This window comes from Patagioenas fasciata, chromosome 3, assembly GCF_037038585.1.
Source record: "Patagioenas fasciata isolate bPatFas1 chromosome 3, bPatFas1.hap1, whole genome shotgun sequence".
NCBI lineage: Eukaryota > Metazoa > Chordata > Aves > Columbiformes > Columbidae > Patagioenas > Patagioenas fasciata.
This window is the reverse complement of record NC_092522.1, coordinates 42509497-42524655: the sequence shown is the minus strand read 5'-3', so window position 1 is coordinate 42524655 and position 15159 is coordinate 42509497. Positions and strand designations below refer to the sequence as shown.

At 38.6% G+C, this 15159-nt stretch overlaps 1 protein-coding gene across 2 annotated transcripts; it reads right to left on the bottom strand.

Annotated features, from left to right (window-relative positions):
• Nucleotides 1–4132: 4132 nt before the first annotated feature.
• Nucleotides 4133–15109, bottom strand: TFB2M (transcription factor B2, mitochondrial). 2 transcript variants are annotated; one of them, XM_065833501.2, is made up of 8 exons: nucleotides 14728–15101; nucleotides 13676–13764; nucleotides 12596–12749; nucleotides 12058–12206; nucleotides 10555–10644; nucleotides 9442–9504; nucleotides 8103–8254; nucleotides 4133–6845 (listed from the first exon to the last, which is right to left on the bottom strand). In XM_065833501.2, the coding sequence occupies exons 1-8, from the start codon at nucleotides 15032–15034 to the stop codon at nucleotides 6659–6661; spliced, it is 1191 nt and encodes a 396-aa protein (XP_065689573.2). In that variant the 5' UTR covers nucleotides 15035–15101; the 3' UTR covers nucleotides 4133–6658. The 2 variants fall into 2 exon arrangements, with proteins under 2 accessions (XP_065689573.2, XP_071662298.1); XM_071806197.1 differs by lacking the exon at nucleotides 9442–9504 and having other exon boundaries at nucleotides 14728–15109.
• Nucleotides 15110–15159: the final 50 nt, after the last annotated feature.

The window sequence follows — 15159 nt, the reverse complement described above, 5'->3', positions numbered from 1 at the left end:
ATGCAGCCCATACATCAGCTGCTATTTATCAGAGCCATCACAGAATCATGCAATAGTTTGGGTTGGAAGGGACCTTCAAAGTTCATCTACTCCAACCCTCCTGCAATGAGCATGGACAGCTTCAACTAGATCAGGTTGCTCAGAGCCCTGTTCAGCCTGGCCTTGAATGTCTCCAGGGATGGGGCATCTACAACCTCTCTGGGCAACCTGTGCCAGTGTTTAACCACCCACATCATAAAAAATTTCTTCCTCATGTCTAGCCTGAGTCTCCACTCCTCTAGATTAAAACCTTTGCCCCTTGTCCTGTTGTAACAGGTCCTGCTAAAAAGTCTGTCCCCATCTTTCTTATGGGCCCTTTTTAAGTATTAAAAGGCCTCAATAAGGTCTCCCCAGAGCCTTCTCTTCTCCAGGCTGAACAACGCCAACTCAGTCTGTCATCATTAGAGGCACCAGAAAAATGACAGGGGAAACGGCAAACACTTAGAGGATTAACTGAGAGCACCACTCTGAAATGTGATGCCCTAAGCCCATGAGATAATAAGTGCTTTCTGTATCGGTCTGTGTAGCTTTCATTCAAGGAGGAGAGGCTAAATGTGCTGAACTGCAGATAGACTTACTCTGGTTTTCCTTATTATGCCTGTAGAGGGAGTTAGGGCTTGTATTTTGGAAAGGAGTGTCGAGTCCTGTCAAAGAACACTGAGAGACATACCTAACAGTTTTGCAAAACAGCTTTTCACCTCTAAAACATACTCAGTTTTCTTCTCAGTAATGATTGTTTCAGTCTGCAACTGTTTTCATCCAAGTTGCAACAGCGTGATCAGATATGGTGATACGTATACCCAAAATGCTGTTATTGGGAAGAACCAACGTATACCAAGTGACAGGATTCCCACAGAATAATAGGTTTTGACATTCGCTTAAATGCTGCAGTGACATAATTCGTTACCAACAGAACTGACAGCAATCTGGCTGCCAGTTTAATAATCATGCATATTACTATGCTTATCTTTATTTCTCCTAGCAATTTTTGTTCAATTACAGTGATACTGCAAGATAATCAAGAATTAGCTTTAACAGTTATTCAAATACTAATTTGGCCTGTATGCTTTACTCTTCCACCTACCTAGTCTCCATTACCCTATCTATGCTGTTTCATTGAGTTTCTAAGCAGGCATTGCCCGAAACCTGTAACACAAGCCCACTCATAACAGAAGTTAATGTCTATCTCTTGGGTGGATAAACTTGAGAGATTAATATAGAAAAAGCATGAAATTAAAGTCCTACCCATGAACCACAGAAAGTGCGTTCAAGGAACAGATAATCTGAATATACAATACCAGATATATCTTTCATTATTTTCTCAGTTTTCAAAGTCAGGTATTCTCACATGTCCGAAAACACAACAAAATCTCACAAATTACAGAAATGTGTCTGAGGGAACAGTCTCCTTTCATACACTGTCCCCCCCCCCAAAAAAAAAAAAATCACCACCTTAGAGAGCCCAGCTACTGTACCAAAACCCCAAGCATGAATGCCTGAAGAAAGGAGCTTTCATCAGCTTGGCATAAATTGTACAGGGAAATAAGCCACAGAAGCCCAAGAACAACTTTTGGCTGACATTGCATTTCATATGATATGAAAACATAATTGTAGTCACAGAGGTTTTCTAGTATAGATGAGCTTTTAAACACAGCAGAAACGTTTGCATTCATGCAGTGTTTGGTATTTTGACATCTGTAAGAAGAGCCTGGAACACTCATTCTGGATATCTACACCTACAGTTTGTGGACTGGTCTGCCTAGGAGGACCATTCAACACAGGCTGAGCCATGGATACCAACTGAATGCCCAACTCAGATGCTTTTGGAAACGTCAGTCTGAATTTTCTGAAAACCATAATGATATTATAGCTATATATCCCAGTAAGTGGTCATTTAGCCCTGGACTGTATTTAGTTGAATTAATCTCTATTATTAGTATGAGGTTTTTATATGACCAAGTCATCCACTGACCTAGACAGGTCAGACTTCCAAACAAGCTATTTGAAATGCATGACACATTCTGGACAGAAGCAACTGTCAAGGCATGTAATGGAGGCATTTTTGTGGGAAACATCACTTAATTGTGGCTGATGGAGACTTCCTTATTGCTGGTAGATGAAACACCATAGTGGAAGTTTAGCTCTTCTATCTCAAGACAGGGTGTTTTACAACACGAATTTACAGAAAGAATTGCAGTAATTAAATAATCTGAACAACTAAACGAATTTTGCTCTTTAGTCGTAAACGTGCAATACCCATTCCAAACAACATAGCACACAAGTGATTTCTTCTGTGAGCAAAATATGGCTCAAAACGTTAAATTTTGAATTAGTACAAAACCCGTATGAATAAGCAGCATAGAATAGCTGTCAAATTATTAGTTGAAAGCTTCTAAGCACAGACAGGTATTCTATGAACACACAGGAATCTCTTGACGAGGTCTCTTCACTTTTCATGTTGGTATGCTAGTTAAAAAATTATTCTAGAATGTAAAATTAAACTCACTGCAGAAACATTTTAAGCACAAATTCATCACAAATTTCACTCAGTTACATAATTTTACCTGTTGATTTTTTTTTATTATGAACTTTACAAAAACTTTTACTTTTGAGTCTTGCCTGCCTCAAACACATGAATTTCCTTTAGATGGCAGCAACAAGGTTTTGAAGTTTGCCAGCATAATTTCTCAACTGTTTGTTTGATGTCTTATCAATAGGATCAACTACACCAAGTGTCAAAGTCTTGCTTACATTATGAGTAACTCACTGTCGCATTTGGTGTATGTTCACTACCCCTAGTTTCCCTTGGGCTCGGTGCGCTTGCTGTGTGGTGTGTTCTATCAGCTGGGGACAGCCTGGATGCCTATTTTTAGCAGTGACACATTACACAGCACACATGAGGAAAGACGCAATAGTTGTTGAGCAAGGGCACAATGTGAGTGAATAAACATCTCGCATTGACTTTGTGTCCTTTCTGGAAAAGCTATTTGTTATCTCCATTTTTAAAATGTTTATAAAAGAAAGCTACTGCTTTATTAATTAAAGGCTTGAAAAGCTTAGACCGGAGTTTTCAATCTCCAGCCTTGTAGATTGCATTAAGCCTGCCACAGCAATTAATTCAACATGTTTCTCAGGAAACATCAGGTTCTTCCCATCACACTTACACATTTTAAACTACAACACAACAACCTGTTTCTTGAATTTTATGTTGGTATTTCTATCAACATTATCATTATTACCAGGAAGGCTAAGCTGTAATTATTAAAATGTCCAATGTTTAACAAGCCTAGTAACCAGTATGTACACATTCCATCTTAACAACCCCTTATCACATCATCTACTATGTTATTAATAATTACTACAAGGTCACAAATGCTTCTTCTGCATCCAAAGAGAACTACGAACTGTAGAATCCAATTTGACTGATCTAATTCCAAGTGGCAAAATTTCTCATTAACTGGGCATCATAAGGACCAAGTATCTTTCTGATTTTATTTGCCATGAATTTAATGTAGTTAAGTAGTAAAAATTTAGACAATTGCCATCACAGTCATGTAATTTTCTTTTCTGGGCAGAGGGATGGCACAAATCGGGGCAATTAGAAAAAACTTAGCACCTCTGAACTTACAGTCAATATACAAACAATGATACATTGGTGCTTTAATCTGGCATGCCAAAAACCATTTTCTTGGCAGCTCTTCTAAGAAACAGTATTTGAAGAGCAGAAGCAACACTTAAGAGTTCTACCTGGTAGATGTATCCCATGTGTCCATGTTTTAGAGGTTCATGAATTATCAGTCTTCAGGGGAGAAAACAAAAAGGAAAAGAAAAAAAAAACCAAAACCCACAGTCTAGAAATAATTGAAAAGAATATGCTATACTGTGGACCTTCTGTTAAGTATAATGTATGTATTTTGTCACTTTCGCATCATCCAAGATGACAAATTCAAAGAAAGGAAAACATAAGAAAAAATAAAAGTGCCCAAAAGATCACAGCTAATTAATGCAATTTAAAAATTCTATTACTTTATATCTTATATATAAAAAGTGTTGTAACACAAAACTATGTAAAAAACAACTGAATTGGACAATGTTTTCAAATGTTGGTGCTAATTTCAAAATTTTTATTATTTACTGTATCTGGTACAGTAACTTGCAAGTCAATGCACTTTCAGAAACAGGAAACTGCTGTCCCACCATGACAGAAAGGTAGTTCCTGTGAACCTTTCGGTCTCAAAGTTAGCATGAAGATCTTCTCTTCTGACCAAGTCTAACATCTTAAACTTTGAGGAAATTTGCAGTTTTGTTTTCCCTTGGAATAGTATTTTGGAAGGTTATTAAAATATAAACATTAACCTCAATTTATATACTGTTTTCCTAGTTACAAGTTTTGTCTTTGCATTTACATGAATCAAAAATAACTGAAAAGTTGTTGGGTCAATTTTCCATCAACATGTCAAGGAATATGGCAAAGGCAGATATGCAAAGGAAAGGAACACAAGAAGTACAGGATTGGTTAAAAAATCATAACAAAAGTGCATAAGAAGTCTTTATATACAATTTGAAATTTAAGTGAAAGTTTGCATTCAGCATTATCCTGCAGAAGCTGTAAAATCACACCAGTAGGAAGTACTGAGTGGACAGCATCAAGGAACCCATGGACCTACTGCAATTTCACTCCCCCATATTCATTTACGTACACCAGTAATTTTCACTTTTTTCCATCTTACCATCAATACCAAAACCACTTTTATAGTGACAGACACCGTTTTCTTCATTTCATGTTTTTGATCAGGGCTGAACATATTGCCTACACTTAATGGCAGAGCTTTGCTTAGCACTAAATCTCCTCATTTCAAGTCCCCAGTTACACAATATTTCTTCCACTTACAGACTCCTGATGTTACCTTAGGAGTTTCTGCACTGGCTCAGTAATTGCTGGGTTTTTTTCAGTTCATGTTTGAAATGTTATCATCGACACAAAGAACTTTATCTAGACAGTGTTAGTCTTATATTTAATGCATTGAATATTTCTCCTGGTATGCTGATATAAGACATCTTGCTGCAACAAGAGCAAGGTATTGGATTCAAGGTGGGGGGGCAAGAAAAAAAAGTCCAGGAGACACTGCTTTCTTATAAACCAGTAGATAAGACAGTTGTCATCTACTGAGATTGAAAATATGTGGATTCTGCCTCTGTTAACGCAAGTTTGCCACTCACAATCAATTTAAAATGCCAGTTACCTGAAACAGTAAGAGATATAAACAGAACGCCTCAAATCTTCACGACCTACACCAGAACACCAATAACACTCTGAGACAGACTGCAAATCAAACCTCAGTCTTTCCAGCAGTTTCACCACATTACCAAGGCTTATTGGCAGCTTAAGCAAAGAGCTGCAGCCAAGTGAGCAGAGTGAACTGGGGCTGCCTGAAGTCAATTTTTCTCCTGCAGCAGGAACTGCTGGAGGAAGACGGAGATGAACTCTTGTCACATCTATACCTCACACTACATTTAAGAAATAAAATCCTGTGTTTGCATTGTTTCAGTCACTGCTGTCTTTCAAAACCTAAAAATATGTCAGCCTTTACTTTAGCTCTGCTAAAAGAAAAAAAAAAAAGCCTATTTTTGGCCACAGGCCTTCCCAGAGGACACAGTATACAACACAGCCTGCCAGCACCGTTGGACAACAACAGAATGGTTACATGGTAAGACAGGAAGAGAAACTAGGAACAGGTTGCATTATGGGGTACTGTGGCTAAAAAGATAACTTTACTAGCATATGGCTTTGAAGTAAGTAATTTTGTACATATAATACACATTAAACAAATACATATTGACAGAGGTTGCAGGTACGATGTTTAGGATTTTTTCCCAAACTGTTTATGCAGCATTGAATGTTCTGAGGATTTTGCTTTTAGACCTAAAATATGATAAAGCCTGTACACATACAGGTGTTTGCATGTTGTGAACTAGAACAGGGTGCCCAATGCTCTTCAAATTTTCAAAAGAATTGTTACATCTTTTTTCCCCAGACATATAACCATCTTTGTTTAAGAAAGAAAACAAACAACGCTCAGTTGGTGTTTTATCATGCTGTCATTACCTTGTCACCTATTAACCCACTACTATTGATTTACTGAAATTATATTGACTCTAGACTGCAAGGTTTTTATGTCAGAAGACAATATAACAGATTCAGTTGTTGGAAAAACCTGTGTATTTTGGGAATCTGTGAAAGGGCATTAAGGTCACTGAGCACTAAAATACAAACCACACAAGTAATGATATCTGGTCTGATATTTTTTTCAAATGTTTTAAATATACAGCAGTGTAACAAAAAGTTCCTTTAAACTGGCGCATCCAAAAGCAGCAGGCCACTAATACACTCCTGGAAAATTCACAAAGTTTGTCCATTCTAGATAGGATTGTAATCAAACAACTGTGAATCTGCTAATTTCATTCTGTGTAGAAGGGCTCTTGTTACTTGCTAAATTGTTTTCCTGTCTGGACAGGAAGCCATCTAGCTAACGGTACCTCTAATTGTACTTAAATCATTTCTTATCAAAGTAATCTTCCAGAAGCAAAGGTGATCTTCCAAAAGGCAGCAGCTTTAGATTTATAAGTTTATGTTCCTTATACTTTCCAAGGCTTCATCGTGGAACCAGGTTTCAATAAACAAATTAGAGTTTTGCAAAGCCTCAAAAAGATGCTTATAGTCTTCTGGGTACAAGTCACGTGCTTGAGCTTTCCTCGGAATTTCTAGCTGTCTCAGTAATTTCCCAGGATCATCCAAGCTCCATGAACTGAAACAAACAAAGTCATAATGGAGTATGTCTTTCTGTGAAAAATTAAAACAGCAAGAAACAGTATCCGAAGGTCTCTCTCACTCTTTTGCAACTTCTAGAAGAAGTTACCATCTTCCTGTAACACAAGTTATTTTCAATCCATACTGCAAACTGGAAGAAACCTATGCTAATAAGACATATAAACACCAAAGAAAGCCCGCCAGCAGACATAGACAATATCAAACCACATAAGCCTCCTCATCAGAGTGCGGGTGCCCTCCCTTCCTCCCTCCTCTGCCCCAACTGCATAAGTCAGTAATAGGCATTACAGCATGGAAAGGGTTATTCTTCAATGCCTGCCAAGGTCATCTTCAAGCTGATTTAGTATAGCGTGAGTTAGTGTGACTCACACCTCACAGGTATTTTCTTCTCTATCTAAAAAGATACATGCAGTATCTCCCCATCTACATGACTGCTATGAAAACTTGACCTTTTATGAATGTACATATACATAAAGTGTTTCCCAGGCAAGAAAAGGGTGTATAAATAGACAGAAGACACACAATAGGAGCCTTCAAGGTCAGTTCCACTTCCCAACTGAAGGATCTAATGGAGATTTGGCACACCACTGAGCTTCAAAAAAGAAATTCATTAAGGCTCTTTGTTAGGGTTCTTCTTTTTTCCTGTCTGGAAATTAACTTCCATAAACCACTATCAGCAAATGAGAAATATATTAATTATTTTCCTTAACGAGTGGAAGTCTATGCTTTCCAGACTGCAAAAACTTCCCATTTATGGGAAACAGAAATCTACTTATCATAAAGCAAAGTGAACAGCTCAAGTGTAATGTCAAAAAGAATAATTAAAGAGAGTTCCATAATTGGTAAATAAGACTAAAGCCTAATTTTTTAATGAGATAACAGAAAGCCATCCAAGGACAGCCGCACTTTATCTTCAATAACCTTCAGCTGTTTTCATTATCTTTACTTTGATGTCTGTTATAAACTGAAACTTCTGCAGCTTTTAATTTCTATACCTGCAAAACTCTTGATGACTTTATTATTATGTCTGTAAAGTGAGTGAAAATTTCTTGCAGATACCTGACCTCACCGCCATTGGAGGTACAATTACTGCACATCTACATTCTAAATACTTGTTGACCTTCCTGTCAAACCTCAAGTGTGCAAATAAATACTGCTTTGAGAACATATTTTAGTATTTTTCTATATTTCCCTGAAGAAAAAATTATAAAAACTGTAATTCTTTCTTACTTACTGTAATCTATCAGTAAGTCTAGACTTAGGCTTAGCAAGACACTGCTTCACCACGAAAATAAAGGTAGTTGCATTTGTGGGCTTCAAGCCTCCTGTAAACAGATTTTGCTGAGGAGTCAGTCGTACCAAACATAAGTGGTCATTTGGCAGAAACTGCAAGAAAAACAAAACAAGCCGCTGAAAGGTCATTTTTAAGACAGCGTCTGTCTTTAGTTAAGAGTAAGCATTTCATCTGTGCCACCTGTAACATTTCTTAGAGTTTTAGAAGTCTAAACAAGATTACTTTGTTGGAAGCTAATGCTTTAAAATGGTGTTCCAGAGCAAAGATGCTTTATATCCCCTCACCCCCAAACTGGAAAGGAAATAGGAAACAAAACAGATATACTATCTCTTGGGTTTATTTTTGTATTTCAAGACCAAACTCTCTTAGTTGAAATAGACAATACAGTCTTGATGGGAGTTTTTAAGCAATTATGTGGCCTACAGTATTTCTACAGTACGCATGGTATCGGATCTACCTGCCTTTTGTACATGAAGACGGAATTATTTGAGTATAACACTAAGACAATACTGCAGCTTGAGGATGGTATGAAACTAGGAGGGGATGGAGTCTTTAACCGAAAGAAATGTAATTCTGTATTGGAGAAATGGATGTATCATCCAATAGGTCTCAGACTGAAGTGTGTAACACATGCCCAGCCACTTGTATTCACTCACAGTCACATTTCAAACAACACTCAATATACTATCATAGCAGTTTTCTGGGGATGGTAAAACCAAATATCAAGTAAACATGCTTTCATATTATTGGTATTAAATATAAAAATTCTTATACTATACAAAGGAACATCATTACTCCTCTAAAAGAGAAAAGCAAAGAACTTAGGGTATTTTTCCACTTCTCAAATCTAAGCATTGAGACTCATACTTTTCAGCAATTAACTAGCACACAGAATCTACACTGGACACGTGAATAACCCTTTTAATCAAAACCAGCAGCATACTGATTGTGCTATTAATTGTGGCAACACCTGTTCGAGCAGGTAGATGTGACCCTTACCTGTTCACATCCCTTTATGCTGTTCATTCACTGTATTTTTTGATCATAGACAATAAAGAAACCGGTTTATTTCAGTTTCTAAGCTAACAGCAATTCTTCACCCCACTTCCGATGGCACATCTACATGCTGCCTATAAGTTTTAATTAGAACACTTCTTTAAAGATACATTAATCACAGCCAAAAATATATGTGCAAATGCTGTTATAAAGTTATTTTAACTTTAATTAAAGTGGTTTAGCTGCACATCCAAAAGGAGAAAAGTGCACACGTCAATCTTACCACACTTTTTGGTATCCACAATCCCCCATTTTTCAAATTAGTTACAAATGATGACCAAGGTTCCTATGGGAAGGAGCAAATAGATTACAGAATTAAAGTGTTTTGCTAGAATTTGGAAATATATTTACCATCAATCCTGTCAAATTAGAAGCTTACCTCTTTCTAAAATTTACTTTTAAATCATGTAAATACATTAAAAAAAAAAAAAGACAAGTAAAAAGTACACAAAGGCCATACTCATTCTGAACAAATGTCCCATCAGCTCAACAACTTGTCTTCTGAAGCAGCAACAAGCAGATGTGTAGCAAACACTGTATGACCAGGGTATGCATATGTAATAGGTTCCTTCAGCATCATCTGATTCTTCAACTCCTTGATATTTACCTTAATATACACCTCATGGTACAAGGTATTTGGAAAACAACAGATAGCAAAACTTTTAATTTTAGATTAGCAAAACATTTAAACTATGATGGTAGGTTCCTCAAAAAACAGAGCACAAAGGTCAATCTAAAAAGCACAAAGTAAGTGAAAGTTGATGGTCATGTGCTCATGTGGAGGTGGGGTGACAACATAAACTTTCTAAAACTAAACCATAGTGTGTTTGACAAGGTAAGATAGTTATTGACTAGCAGGAGAAGCAGGCCTGCTTGGCACATAAAGGCACCAAGACTGAAAAACATACAACTGAACACAGCTCATGAAGCTGAAAGCACACATGATGGCAAGATGCAGAGGACATAAAGAGCAGACTACGACAGACTGGAAGAGCAATCTTCTAGTCTCGCACAACCCCTAGCAAGATGCAAAATACTTAATCTGTTACACAAACATCTCTTTGACATCTAGCAGCTTCTGAGAATGTTTTTGAGTATACTGGTTCATAATGAAAATTCTGACATCATAGTTAATAACAGTGCTGCTTAAGTAAAATAGTTTGACACAAAACACAACTATTTCAGGTTTCTACATACAAAGGTTTTCAATAGTTCTCCAACAGATTTAAACACCAAATTAGCTTCCAACTAGTTTATGATCATAAAAACACTATAAACCCTTTTCTAAAAATGTGTCCATATCATTAGACCATGTCAGCTGGTACAAAAAGCTTACCATATGCAGTAGCTGAATTTCACATCCAAGTTGCCACAGTACAGTGAGTGCTTGGTAAGCCCTCGGCTCCCCAGGCTTTGCTGTTAATACCTAACAAAATGGCAAAGAAAGAGCATTTTTGTTGCAAAAACTACGACTGCTTCCTTACCTAAGCAAAATCCTTATATATATAAGAAGTGGTAAGAAACTCATAGTCAAGTCTAAAATTCCAAGGTAAAGTTACATTAGGCCGCAAATATATATTTTATGCTGGTTTAGTACATCTTCTCAGAACACGTGATTAGAAGACATTATGGCAGTTTAAGTATTTCTTTGCAGAAGTTATTTGGATAACTGAACTGTGTAGGAATTTTCAGCTTATACTTTCTGGTCCCTTTTAAGGCAGAGAAGTTTCACATAGAAGAGAAACAGGGATCATATTTTGCATAAAAAACATAACATGGGTAGAGTTATCAGCTTATACTGATAATATTCCAAATAAGACACAGAAGCAGAGTAAGTCGTTAGGTGAACCCACTGAATATTAAGCAGTTTGTGCTGTCATCATCCTGATCAATATTACAGATCAGACAACGCTCAGGGCAAAAAAATCAAAATCTTGTGTTTTTTCTCAAACAGGTTAAAAAAATAGGTAAATTGTAGCAGGAAGATGGATCAAGCAAAAGATAAAAAGGAAGTTACAATTGCTTTTACTTAGGTACACAACTCCTATTTAACAGGGTTCACAATAAAACAAAAACAAATTACATAACGACAGCATTAAATGAACAGGTTGCCCTTTATTTGCTAAGAATCTGGCTATTAAAAACATACCATGTAAGTGAATATTTCAATGGTGTCCAACCTGTCATTTTGCAGAAGCACACCTGGAAGTTTTTGCTTAGTTCATATAATTAAAGGTTTGTGGCTCTGTACAAACCTCACAGTTTCAAAGAAAGAAAAGTTACCCTTGAACTACAAATATAGTTCTGGAGGTTTGGGACAACGTAAACTAGGAACATGTAACACAGAGAGCTGCTCTGCACCTTGGTGTAAATCACTCATATTTTGCCTCAGTTTCTTTCAGTACTGCTTACAAAAGTGGGTCAAGAGAGTAAATGCGTTTCACCGAGTATGGTATTTAGTAATTCTAAATCCTCTTCATGAGGCGTTTTTCAGTCAGTCTTCATTGACTATTACCTGCAACTAGTAAACAATTTTGTTGTAAAAGCATGTTACAGAATTTAAGCACCTCATGAGTTATAATGGAAAGCAGCTGCTCTGCTGCATAGCCTTCTGAAGGACCAGCCTTCACCTTTGTAACATTTGTGGTTATGTGACAACAGAATGTTTCTTGACAGCACTATTGGCACATAAAGAAAACAAGTAGGAAACGAACAAGACTCAGAACTCTTATAGAAACAGAAACTGACTAGCAAAAACATTAACTATATAATATATACGTTTTTGAGCTCTTTGAAGCACTACTTTTTCTTTACTACCTGTAAAATCTCTTAGACATACCTTGTACTCTTTTTCACTTATAAAGAGGTTGAGTTCTACTCTTCCGTATTTGTATATGGAATTGCATTCATACAGGGCAAAAAGAAGCCTCCAAAGCATGTTCCTTTCCGTTTTTTGTGGTAAGATTCCAAAAACTTTCACAGGTACATCTGTTTCAACAGTGTGCAAAAGTATCTTTAAAGTTTTGCAGTATATACTAATGATCACATTAATGCTGAATTACAACCAATGAAGAAAAGAAAGTCTCCCAGCTCATGCTGTTCAAAAATGAATACGATTCAAGCTTCAGTCAAAGCTAAGCCCAGTTTGCATTAGATTAAACCTTTAATAAAGACAAGCAAACAGCTGAGATGTCATATTGCCACCAGGGTTTTTAAGCTATCAAGAACCTAAGCAAAGGTCAAATGTAGGGTATAATATTCATTATTCCAGCATATATATTAAACAGAAAATACACCTCAAGCAAATCCCAAAGATTTCACCAAACTGCCTACACACCCTTCAGAAAGATTTGAAACGTGTGATTATATACATATACCTGCCATCCAAGGAACTGCTGCTACACCAATGGTTTCAAAAAGTTTGTTAGAACACATAGCAGGTGGTTTCAGAGCTCCTGGTACCAAAGGATCCAGTCTGAAGAAGTCACCATAAATTACCTTTAATTGTCCATCCAGGCTATTCTCTAGGGACTGAATAAAATTAATGTCAGTTGAAGAAATTGGGATGAAGTAACCTGTCTTGCAAAACACCCGACTCAAACAAAAGAGAAACATTCAAGCACTACCTAAAATTGTTACCCAGTCAACAAGAATCAAATCTCAGAGCTGCTTCTTACAGCTGATAAAAAGAATAACATCCTTTATTGTGCAGGGCTTTTTCACATTTTTGTGCTGTGCAACTGGGGTTTTAAAACACATTCTTAAATTAGTAGGATATTCTGCAATGTTTTTCAAAAAAAGCTATACTTAACTAAGCAAAGCACTGCATTTAATGATTTACAACTGCAATTCTTCATATATGCAGAGAGAATGTCTTTTATACACATTTTCTGTCAAGTGAGAATCTTTGGTTCCAAACCTCTGCTTTACTGCATTATAACACAATTCTAGTGCAATTTCTGCAGCTCTGTGTCTGATCACCTTTAAATACATGCAAAGCCAAGGTGAACAGGAGAGGACAACACAGATATCTTAATATTACCAGCAAATTGCAGGGCAACAGATTAAATCGTACCATGAGATAATCAGAATAACCAAGACTATTTTTACAGATTTCTGAAAGCTACATACAGACATCTTGCTTAAATATACACGACTACAATGACTCTGATTAGTATCAGCCTCAAATTTATGCATGAAACTTCAGAGGAAGACTATGAACTTGAATTCCTGCACACACAAAATGTCAAATCAACTGATTATAAAATAGTCTGTTGCTGAATGTGCAATGTAACACCAAACAATACTTATTATTATTAAGCATTATTTCAAACCTTACAAGTAACAATCACTGGCTAACTCCTTTTTGATCTAACAGTTACTACACAATTATAAGTTAATTTCTTATTTTCTGATTAATTAAGTTTCAGAAATGTGCTGACAAATCAAAAGTGTACCTGTAAGTTTGGAAGAAAAGCTGAGTTACTTTCTAGAGCTACCACTTTAACACCTGCATTGAGCAGAGTTCGGGTCAAGACTCCAGGACCTGAAGGGAGAAAATAAAAAATACATTTAAAAAATAAAGAGGAGAGAGTAGAGATGTTCTTTTTCTAAGCGATTTCCATTAGTGACTTTTCCCAACACAACACTTAAGACATACCACTTTCAAATGGAAATAACTTATGTTTGTTTAAACACACTTCAATACAAGAGCTACAAAAATATTTAAATGCAGCCTACCTGAGACTGCTCTGAATTACATTGAGGCACAGCATTACATTTGATACTGAGGTACACTAGATATCCTTCAAATATCTCTACTATTTTTTCTTTAGCCAAGTGAAATATTCTTTGAAACCTTACCCACATTATCCACACAGGTAAAATATCCTCTGCAGAAATGTAAAATAAAAAGGCAGAAAGTAATAGCAGAGGGCTAGCCATGTAGTGGCCCGGAGTCTTTTACCAACAGAGCTTTTACCAACAAAGTTAACATACAAAATCAAAAATGTTACCTGGATAGAAATTCACATCCCTATTTACTCCACAGCAAAGTTTTAACAACAGTGACTGAAGTCACAAGACCAAGCACTCACTGATTGCCCTCCAAGCTTTGTACAAACGTGCTCCCACGCTTCCCGCTCCGGGCACACCGCGGTGCCGCGACACCCATACCGCCCTGCCGGTCGCCGACGCCCGTCCCAGGAAGACAAAAAGCAGCAGCCGGCGAGCCGGGGCAGCCCCCAGCACGGACCTCCTCCGCCACCCCCACCCGAAACCCAGGTAGAGGCAAAGGCCCCGTTCCTTTCCCTCAGTAGCACCAGCTCGTCGCGGCCCGGGGGCCCGTTACCGCTGGTGGCGAGGGCGGCAGCTCACACTGACCCCGCAAGGTCACTGGGGCACGCCAAACAGCGCCGTGTCTCAGCGGCCCCGGAGACGGCGAATACCCAAAAGAATTCCCGCCGGAGGGCAGCGGGCAGAGGACGGCAGGAGTCTCGGTGCAGCTTACCGGGCGCGAACTCGAGCAGGACGGGCTGGGGGCCGGTTCCGCTCTGCAGGCAGCGCTGCACGGTGCGCGCCAGCTGCGGGCAGGCGATGAAGCGGTGGAGCGACGCACGGCCGCGCTGCGCCTGCTGCACCAGCCGCTCCACATCCGCCGCCTCCGGCAACCGCAGGCCCGGGCTCGGCCACTGCCCCGCCGCCCGCCTCGCTGTCGCCCAGCAAAGCGGCAGCCCGCACAGCAGCGGCCGCAGCGTCGCCGCCAGGAGGCGGCGGCAGCAGTCCGCAGCGCCCGGCGGCGCCCGGCCGGCCAGCATCACCGTGCCGCCGCCACCGGCCCCACGCTAGCGAGCACCGGGTGCACGATCGCCGCGGCAACGGGAGCGTCACTTCCGCCTCTGCCCGGCCTCTCTAGCGCTCTTCCGCTCTATCGTCGGAGGTC